This window comes from Patagioenas fasciata, chromosome 3 (genome assembly GCF_037038585.1).
Source record: "Patagioenas fasciata isolate bPatFas1 chromosome 3, bPatFas1.hap1, whole genome shotgun sequence".
Lineage (NCBI taxonomy): Eukaryota > Metazoa > Chordata > Aves > Columbiformes > Columbidae > Patagioenas > Patagioenas fasciata.
Window position 1 is genome coordinate 29,495,860 of NC_092522.1, and position 9,587 is coordinate 29,505,446.

The 9,587-nt window shown below is 38.7% G+C and overlaps 1 protein-coding gene across 2 annotated transcripts; it reads left to right on the forward strand.

Annotated features, from left to right (window-relative positions):
* Position 1: 1 nt before the first annotated feature.
* Positions 2-8,250, forward strand: NEK2 (NIMA related kinase 2). Of its 2 annotated transcripts, none has more exons than XM_065834440.2 (9): positions 2-172; positions 818-1,035; positions 2,149-2,386; positions 3,089-3,171; positions 3,417-3,543; positions 4,321-4,540; positions 5,517-5,571; positions 5,654-5,724; positions 7,586-8,250. In XM_065834440.2, exons 1-9 carry the CDS (start codon positions 77-79, stop codon positions 7,807-7,809), a joined length of 1,332 nt encoding a protein of 443 aa, XP_065690512.1. In that variant the 5' UTR covers positions 2-76; the 3' UTR covers positions 7,810-8,250. The 2 variants fall into 2 exon arrangements, with proteins under 2 accessions (XP_065690512.1, XP_071662106.1); XM_071806005.1 differs by lacking the exon at positions 2-172 and adding an exon at positions 215-301.
* The last annotated feature ends 1,337 nt before the right edge of the window (positions 8,251-9,587 follow it).

Genomic DNA, 9,587 nt, shown 5'->3' on the forward strand with positions numbered 1-9,587 from the left:
AGGGAGGAGCGGTGCGTTTAAACGGCGCGGTTGGGGAAAACAGGGTCTGTGCGGCCGCTGCGTCGCTTATGTCGCCATGCCCGGCCGCGCAGACGACTACGATGTGCTGGTCACCATCGGCACCGGTTCCTACGGCAAGTGCCGCATGGTCCGCCGCAAGGCTGACGGCAAGGTGAGGCGGGGCGGTCTAGGCATGGCAGCGTGCCGTTGAGGCCGCTTCCAGCTGCGTGCGGGCGGCTTTCCCGGAAACGCGAGTGGCTTTGAGAGCCCCTATTTCCCCCTGCAGAACTCTGTCTCGTCTGTAAGTCATTAAGTTTTTCAGTTCAAGAAGGACAGGGAACTGCTCGAGAGAGTCCAGCGCAGAGCCATGAAGGTGATTAAGGGAGTGAAGCATCTCCCTTATGAGGAAAGGCTGAGGGAGCTGGGGCTCTTCAGCATGGCGGAGACTGAGGGGTGACCTCATTAATGTTTACAAATATGTGAAGGGTGAGTCTCACCAGGATGGAACCAGGCTCTTCTCCGTGAAAACCAATGATAGGGCAAGGGGTAGAAACTGGAACACAGGAGATTGCACTTAAATATGAAAATAAGCTAATTCTCGGTGATGATAACAGAGCACTGGAACAGGCTGCCCAGGGAGGTTGTGCAGTCTCCTTTGGAGACATTCAAAACCCACCTGGGCACATTCCTGTGTAAACTCATCTAGGTGTTCCTGCTCTGGCGTGGGGCTGGACTAGATTTTCTTTCGAGGTCCCTTCCAATCCCTAACATTCTGTGATTCTGTGAAGTTTTTGTTTTGTTTATTTTCCCTCCCTAGATCTTGGTATGGAAGGAGCTTGATTATGGCTTGATGACAGAGGCAGAGAAACAAATGCTTGTTTCAGAAGTGAATTTGCTTCGCGAGCTGAGGCATCCAAATATCGTCCGGTATTATGATCGGATCATTGACAGAAGCAGCACAACCCTGTACATAGTGATGGAGTACTGCGATGGGGGTGACCTGGCTACCCTGATTGCAAAGTGCACCAAAGAAAGGCATGTGAAAACTGTTAATGGCAAGTCTGGAGTGTCTAGTATGAAGTATCTCAGCTGGTCAAAAGAAAAGTTAAACATATATCTTAACTTCTGAACAACTTTTGAATCTAATTCTTTAGATCAAACAGCTTTTCTGAAATGTGAAAGGTTTTGTACAAAATTATAACACCTATGGGAATTGTCCTGATGAGTGCACCAACTGATTGGATGTTTATGTCCAAATAGTAAAAAAACTGAGCTCTCTTATGAGGCAGAAGCTGGTGAAGGATTTTTGGATGCAATGCTAGGCATGGGGTTGAAAATGTAAACCAGGAAGTCCTAGTTCTTGCATACAGGCAGTTTTATCTGTGGGTTCTTCTGACTTGCCCATTAGTAAAGCCACTTGTACCCTATTTTTCATTAGAACACTGAAATACATGAAAAAGTTATTTTGAACATTATGTTAATAGCTGGTTTATGTCTATAAAGCTTGTGGAGACATCAAGTTGATAAGACATCACCTTGGTCTAATCTTCGACTTAGCAGCCTATTTATTAAGTATATATAATATCAGTTTTCATATTCTTATGTTAAATAAGTACGTGACACCACATGTGTTATTTTGAGAATAGTCTAAAATGGTACTGCAGCTGCCCGCGGATATCAGTGTTTTCATTTAAGGACAGTTATATTAAAAATTAGGCCTGTCTTGACTCTGTATGTTGCTCATTGTAAACAGCTGGCAACATACTGTTGTCATACCTGATCAAAGTGACAGATCCCATCACAAAAGCATCAGATGGATGTTTGTGTTTGTAAGTAATGGGAATGCTATGTATATACTAGACTCTTGAAAAGAGGAAGGAAATATTACAGAGATTGTGCAACAAAAGTCCTAAATGTCTGAATGTTTGCCAACAAATTTAGAGTGTTTTGTTCTTTGTTATAATTTCAATTTTAAAATTGACATGTTAGATACCTGTTGATGTTAGTCTTCTATAAAGGTGCTAAGGTTGATTCAGTGATGTTTTATAACAGTAGTATTAAAAAAGTTATAGAACTAAAACTGCCAGCAACTACTTAAGCTAACATATGCCTAGAGAATACATTTGTTAAATAATGTATTTTTTTCAGGAGTCACTTGGAAGAAAGCTTTGTTCTCAGAGTATTGACTCAATTGACACTGGCCCTGAAAGAATGTCACAGGCGAAGTGATGGTGGAGTCACTGTGCACCGTGACCTAAAACCAGCAAATGTCTTTCTAGACAGCAAGCAGAATGTGAAACTTGGAGATTTTGGACTGGCTAGAATATTGCACCATGACACCAGCTTTGCCAAAACATTTGTTGGAACTCCATATTATATGTCTCCAGTAAGACCTCTCTTTTGTGCCTTATCTTCCCTTTTGTTCCTCTAAGGTCTGGTTTCTGCAGTGTTGGTCTCAGAGTCCACAAATGTTTGACAGGTTTTAATGAAGAGTTACTAGTATTAAATGAAGGTGACTTTTCTCATAGAGTCCATATCTTCTGGAGATAACTGCAAAACAATGTTATTTTCATCCCTTTCTTCCCCACACTGTCACTGCCTTCTACGTAAAGTTGCTCTTCGCTATGTCAGTTTTGATATGTATGTTCTTGGAATATTAGAGACATGTTGGAGTATGTTGTTCCTGAAAAGGAATAGGGAAGATAGAGCGCTTTTATGTTTCATAGGATTAACGTAAAGAGCTTACTAAATTACCTCTTGGTGATAGGACTTCAATTTGTAGTGGAAATGGGCAAGAATGATTTGTTTCCTTGATGTGGTGCGTTTTGTGTGAGAAAGATGAACACTGACTGAAATACGGAGTTGTATTGACTGAAGATTGTTGCAGCACTCCAGTCTTCTACAGTGTAGTACTGCCTTAACTTCTTAAAATCCTGGTAGTAAGAGTAGCTGTGGGGATTAATTCAGATGGAATCTTAAAAGTAACTCCAATAAGTAATGGTTTAGTTCAGGTTCGAATGGTAGCTGATTATCCTGCAATAGTAGAAGTGTCTTAATTAATAAACTTAAGATTGTTCTCTTTCTTTAGGAACAAATGAACCACATGTCATACAATGAAAAATCTGACATCTGGTCTCTAGGATGTCTCCTGTATGAATTGTGTGCTCTCTTGTAAGTATAGTAGTGTGGTAATGAAAGTGGAAACATAGCTGTTAATGCATGTATGATTAAATTTTATGTAGATGAAAGCTTAACTATTTCAGATATTAGTCTTAGATTTCTATTTCTGTATTGGTCTTGACATTAGGTAATCTAAAACAAACCTTTGACTGTAGCTTTTTTCTGAGTCTGATACTTTAATGAAAATGAGTCCTGTAAAACTAGTGAAAGAATCCAAGAAAAATGTTGTTCTTCAGGCCACCGTTTAGAGCTTACAACCAAAAGGAGTTGGCAGAAAAGATAAGGGAAGGGAAGTTCAGACGAATACCATATCGTTACTCGGAGCAGTTGAATGAACTTATCAAAGAGATGCTGAACGTAAAGGTAAGAACCAATTACCAATTTTTCTACCTATAATCTGAATTAATACTGAAATACTAGTTTTCCTTCTAAATTATGATACAAGCTGATCTGAAGTAGTGCTTCTTATCACCTTGTCACTGGCAATATCACTTGTAGGGAAGGAAGGAAGGAATTGAGCTTTGAGTCCACTAAACAGAGGCAGAAGCTCAAGTGTTACGCCAGATTCACAGGATGCAAGAAGGCTGCCTCAGTATTGGCTTATGCAAAATTTCTTGATAGTATGTTTAACAAGGTCTTATAACTGCGGGGTTAAAATTATTCCAGTGTATTTGGAAGTGGGAAGGAATTGTTTTGTCTTCATTTTGGATTTTACTTTGTGGCTAATGTATAGTTTGCTCCCATGGCTGGCATGCAGGTTTTAATGCATGGGACAACAAAGCTGTAACAAGGACCTAAGTCTCCAACAGGAATGGATCCTTCAGGACTCAGATGAGAGGTGGAGATGCAGAGTGTTAGCTTCACAACTTACTGACAATTGCCTCTGTAGGCTCACCACCCTATTCTAGCTCTGGAAGGAGTGGGTACCTGGGTTACGGGAGCCAGACTTGCAGCTTCTGGAGTTGAAGGCTGATAACAGCCTCCTTACTCAGTTTTTGTCATCTGGTTGTGCTGCCCCTTCCTAACTCCATTTTTCTGCAGCTTTTTAGCTGGTCTCCATCTGTGGTGGGTCTTGCTTGGGAATCCTTGGCCTTAATGTTTCTCAGTTACAGAGGAAACCTGTTGATGTCTTTCCTTTAGGATTATTGCCGGCCTTCTGTTGAAGATATTCTGCAGCACCCCTTGATAGCAGACTTGGTGACAGAACAACAAAGACAAAATTCTGACAAGAGAGGCCAGAGATCATGTGAGCCAGAAAGGCTGCAGCATTCAGATGCTGCAGTGAATGAGCTGAAATGGAAGGAACAACAATTACAGGAGCGAGAACAAGCCATTAAAGAGAGAGAACAACGTTTGGAGCGTATGATATTCCACTTTGGGAAGGGGATGGCAATGGTATTCTGATTTAAAAGAAGTGTGGAGGAAGGAAAGACAGACAGTTTTCAAAGCCCTCCCTTTAATGCATTAGAATTTCGTACTCCTGCATTCACTGATAGAATTCTGTCTAAAGACTAAACCAAGGATGGGCTTACTCATCTGTACTAGTTCTTGTTTTAAGTTACTAAGATATAACTGGCAGTTTGGATGTAGAAGTTTGATTTGTTAAGATTATTAAGCATAAGTGGCAATTAGGAAAATATACAGGAAGATAGGGTCTGAGTATATTGTTCCACACTGTGCAGTGTCAGTTGCTTTTCGCCTGCTCTACCTAATGTAACATTGGTTATACTAACGTGTAACCTAAGGCAAGCCTGATGTTGGAGAGAAATATACTTGAGTAAACAGTCAGCCACTTCTATAGAAGCTGCACCCTACAGGTAGCTTGCCTGTGAAACTGTTTAGATGGCTGGTCCTCAGGTATTAGGACTTCCTGCCCACATAAAATACCTCTTTGCATATTCAGTAGGCACTCTAATACAGATTTTAACCATATATATTGTTTTCTGAGCCTGAATAACAGCTGCCGCTGTAAATGTGGTGTTTGGTCATAATTGAATTATAGTATCTGGTATGTAAGTATTTATTCAGATCTGGCATTGTGTGTGCCATGAGTTAATGCACAGAATAGAAAGCTGTTATAGCTTCATTGTTGCAGATAAGGCAGAGTTTGAGGTGGTGGGAGAAAAAGGCATGTCTGGCATTTCAGGGTCCTTGTCCAGTGCTTTACTGCTACAAAGCAGTTGTCTTGCTTTGTTCAGAGCTATAGAAGCAGAAATATGGGTGCATCTGACAGGCTATTACTGGTGTCTTTTTCTGCAAGAAAATCTATCCTTCACAATCACTCCAACTTTAACATTCATGTATTAACACTGCATACTACCAATTTCTACTTCCAGAGAGAGAACGGGAACTCTGTGTTCGAGAGAGACTGGCAGAGGACAAACTTGCTAGGTATCTTACTAACCTATAATTACCTAGATCAGAAACTCTATAGTGTTACAACAAAAAACTTAAACTTCTCTTTTCAAAACAGAGCTGAAAACTTGATGAAGAACTGCAATCTACACAAACAGCAGAGGACATTATCTTGTGTGGATGGTCCAGGTATGAGAATATACAAGAAGCCACTTGTACTGACAAATGTAGGCTGGTATGACCAGAAGATTGCCCCTGATGGTCAGCATATTCTACCTGGTCCTATTGTAGTGATAAAAACCCAAATTACATCCACGTGGTTTAGAAAAGACTCTGTATTTTCTACTTTGCAAAGAGATGTCGTGAATGATGCTTAGCCATGAGTATGAGTGACCCCTGTCAGCACTGCAGTCTTGTGCTGTTTTGAAAATTAGGTTCTTGCTGTAAGCTAAGGGAAGTACTGATTTGTAACCCAAACTTTCTCAGAGCTGCACTCATTTGACTTATGGGTGTCTTTTTATAGACCTTTGATTTAGTTAATTTTAATAAAATTGAACATGTCTAATCACTTAAACTTTAGTTCAACTTAGAAAAACTTCAAGGTGGGAAATAATATTTGTTGCAAGTGACCTACCCATGACTGGTGTATCGTATAAGCTCTGAAGAATACAAACTGCTATTATTGTACTCCAGTTTAAGTCACTAGGAAAAAATAATTTCAAAATGTACTATAATACTTTCTGACTACCTTTAGTCCAGTCTGTTTTACAGTAGTTATTGCCCTATAAGTATTTGAGCCTCACCAATGTAAGAGGTAGTACCATCTGTTCACTGAACCCAACCTTCATAGTAAAAATGATTTGAGGATCTAAATCTGTTTTGAAATATTGGTGGAATATTAAATGGCTGGGTCCCAAGTACTAATCTAGATCAAAGAAATGTGCACACCATTTAACATGCAGCAACAGTGACTTCATTTAGTTTTGGTCAGATGAATAAAGATAAGCATGGCACTGCCTCTAATACAAATAGAACTGAAATTGCAATTTTTAATTTTCAAGAAATGCTTATCACAGCACAAAAGAACACAAGTAAAATGCTGCCAGAAGTCAGTGATACTTCAGCCATTTCTAGCATTTCTGTAAATTTTTGAGAATTCCACTTGTCTTTCAACATCTTACCTGACTTCGATACATTGAAGAATATAAAATAAAGAATAAACTTGCCTTAGCCTTGCTAGTTGTTCTTCTAGCACTGAATGACTGAAGGTAAATAAGCTTCAACACTTACTTCTGTTCTCTTTTGTATCTTCCCCCCGTTAAACAATATTTTGACCTTAACAGGGGTATTAATTTTTGGAGATGGGTGAAACCACTTTGAGTAATTAATACCTCAAGACAGACAATGCAGAAAAGTGATTATATTTATTAAAAGACTGACCACATCTTGCAATACCTGTAGATTACTTGATTAATCATTTGTCCCAATGTTTGACACTCTTCCACTTAATTCCATGATAGTCTTGCAATACTGCTTCTAAAATTATCTTCAGATATTGCTGTGTTTTTCACAACTGGACTGCATCTCACATTTTTTAGATTCCCCAATTTCTCATCAGTCAGTGCTGTGGTTTACTTCACCTTAAAATGTAATACCCAATATGCTGTTTTCTGAGACAGTGTCCTAGACCCTACCCTATTTTTGCAGGAATTTTCTGATTCTTAGGGAAGGATTTAATGTTAAAACAGATACAGCTCACTAATATGACACTACTAAATGCTGAGATATTCACTAGCCTCTTCAGTTTGGCTCTTCTTCTTTTATACTTATTGCATCCTTGCTTTAGTTTAGTAAACTGAAAATTGAGGCTTGTTTTCAATTTTTCTTCTGTAAATGGAAATGAATTGTTGCTATGAAAGGAAATGCATTTAATTAGTTGGCTTAAAGCCCTAGGTATATAATAAAATGGGTGACAGGGTTAAAAGACATAAGCTAAGCAATAAATGCTGCAAGATGCACTAATTCAGTACTTATTTTTGTGTTTCTTAAGAGAATGCACTCCTCCCCCTTTCTACAACCAAGAAGAAAGTACATTTTGGTGGAAGTGAAAAGAATGCTGTGCCACCTGCTAATTTGGAAAACCATCCCCTTCCAAAAGGGAAATGCTCTGATCTCAAAAAACGTCTATATGCTGCAAATCTACGGGCTCAAGCACTGTCTGAACTGGAAAAAAACTATCAACTAAAGAGCAGGCAGATCTTGGGCATGCGCTGAAACCATAGCATAGATGTACAGTATTTAACTTTTTACAGTTGATTAATGTATAAGAAGATATTTGTGACTCCTGCTTTAAAGTTGGAACCTACTAAAAATATATTTTAACAGTTGTTATATAAACTTAATCTATGACAGGTTTTTCATGATAAAGGCATAAGAAATTGTTAGGAAAACAGGTAGTTTTGATACCAAGCTAGACGAGCTGAATGATTGTATTAGTAAAGAAAAAAATCTTGGTCCTGCTTCTGTTTGCCATACTTTGCTCTTCTGAAAATGTATAGAATGAATATTGTAAAACAGATTTTTTATTTTTAATCTGTTGTGAAGAACTTTTTGATGAAAAATGTACAGACTTGCAATCTATATTTTAAAAAGATGCTGTATGTAATGTACAGTACTTGATTAAAGAAGTATTGATATTTTGTATATGTTGAAGAACAGTGGCTTTCTGTCTGTGCATGTAAATATTTTTTTAACTACTGAAAGAGCAAAAAGAGATTCTGTGCTCTCCATACTAATTAGGTGACCTATCAAAGCAGGTTACTTTTAGTTTAATGTCTTTGACTAATGAGTGGGGTGGGTCAGTTTGTCATAATTGCTGAGTTTATACTTCTTACTGTCTGGACAGCTGAATGGCTTGTCCATCAGCTCCTGAAAGGCCCACTTCAGGGCACAGCATTTGATATAACACCTTTGGTTTGCCTCAAAACTGTGTTATAAACTGATGCCCTGGGACTGCTGTCCTGGATGGGACACCATCCAGGGTATCAGCACCTGTGTTTTGGGAATGGGCAATTGTACTTCAAACAGCGAATCCTTATTTTTTTGGTGCTTATGACATATCTCCATCTTTCCCTTCACAATTTGCTGCCAGAGTAGGAGTTGCTCATTTAAGGTGATGTAAGTTTAATTAACTGACTCAGACTCATTAATTTAAAAAATCCTTTGGAACTCTAATGTCTGACATGTATTTTATATAGCTTTTCTGTCTCTGGGTTGAAATGCTGCAAAACACACATTCTTAGAAAAGAGCTGATTTTAAAGAGTTTCATTTACTTATTGGGCCATGAATATTATCTAAGGAGGTATTCTAGGTGCTTTTTGCTCAAAAAAAAGATAATTTATTTGAAATGTCAATTTCATTTGGTGTGTTTCCTGATTGACACTGAACAACAGTTCTACTCTAGCACTTTATTAACCACCCTACAGGGTTTATCATATTTGCCAGCACAGTAGTTCTGATTTTCACCACAGCCTTTCCTTAAAAGAACTAGAATGTGAGTATTTGGTTTGCCAGTCTAAAACTACTATGATTCTGATGGTCCTTACCTAGCACCAGGTGTGGCTGAAATATTTGGCAGAGTACCTGTGCCATACAGATCAGCGCAACTTTCCTGCTGCATTCTTTCATACTAGGCTCCTTACGCATCTTTGGAGGGTGAATCCCTACTTTCTCACCATGTTTGTATATTCAGATTTCTCTGTTCTCTGGCCCAACTAGAAGATCTGCAACGCAGTTCTACTGGCCTTCATGAGGATCTTTATTGTATAGCCCATAAAGTAGCAAAGGGTAGAACATGCAGTAGTGTTAATCTAATCTGAAAAAAATATGTAGGTTGCAAGAATTTCATTGTGTGCTTTGTTATCCTCAAAATGCAGGTACCAGTCAGTGAAAGGAAGAAACCAAGCAACCAAGAAAATAAAGTAGTAACTAATAATTTGGGAAAGACAGTATTGTGAAAGGGCTGGTGTTTGCAGATACTTCGCTTTCAACA

Bases quoted from the DNA above. Each gene is read 5' to 3' on its own strand.
- NEK2 (XM_065834440.2), top strand. From the start codon at position 77: ATGCCCGGCCGCGCAGACGACTACGATGTGCTGGTCACCATCGGCACC. The intron at 173-817 runs GTGAGGCGGGGC...TTCCCTCCCTAG, and splicing joins GCCGCAAGGCTGACGGCAAG to ATCTTGGTATGGAAGGAGCT. The intron at 5,725-7,585 runs GTATGAGAATAT...GTGTTTCTTAAG, and splicing joins ATCTTGTGTGGATGGTCCAG to AGAATGCACTCCTCCCCCTT.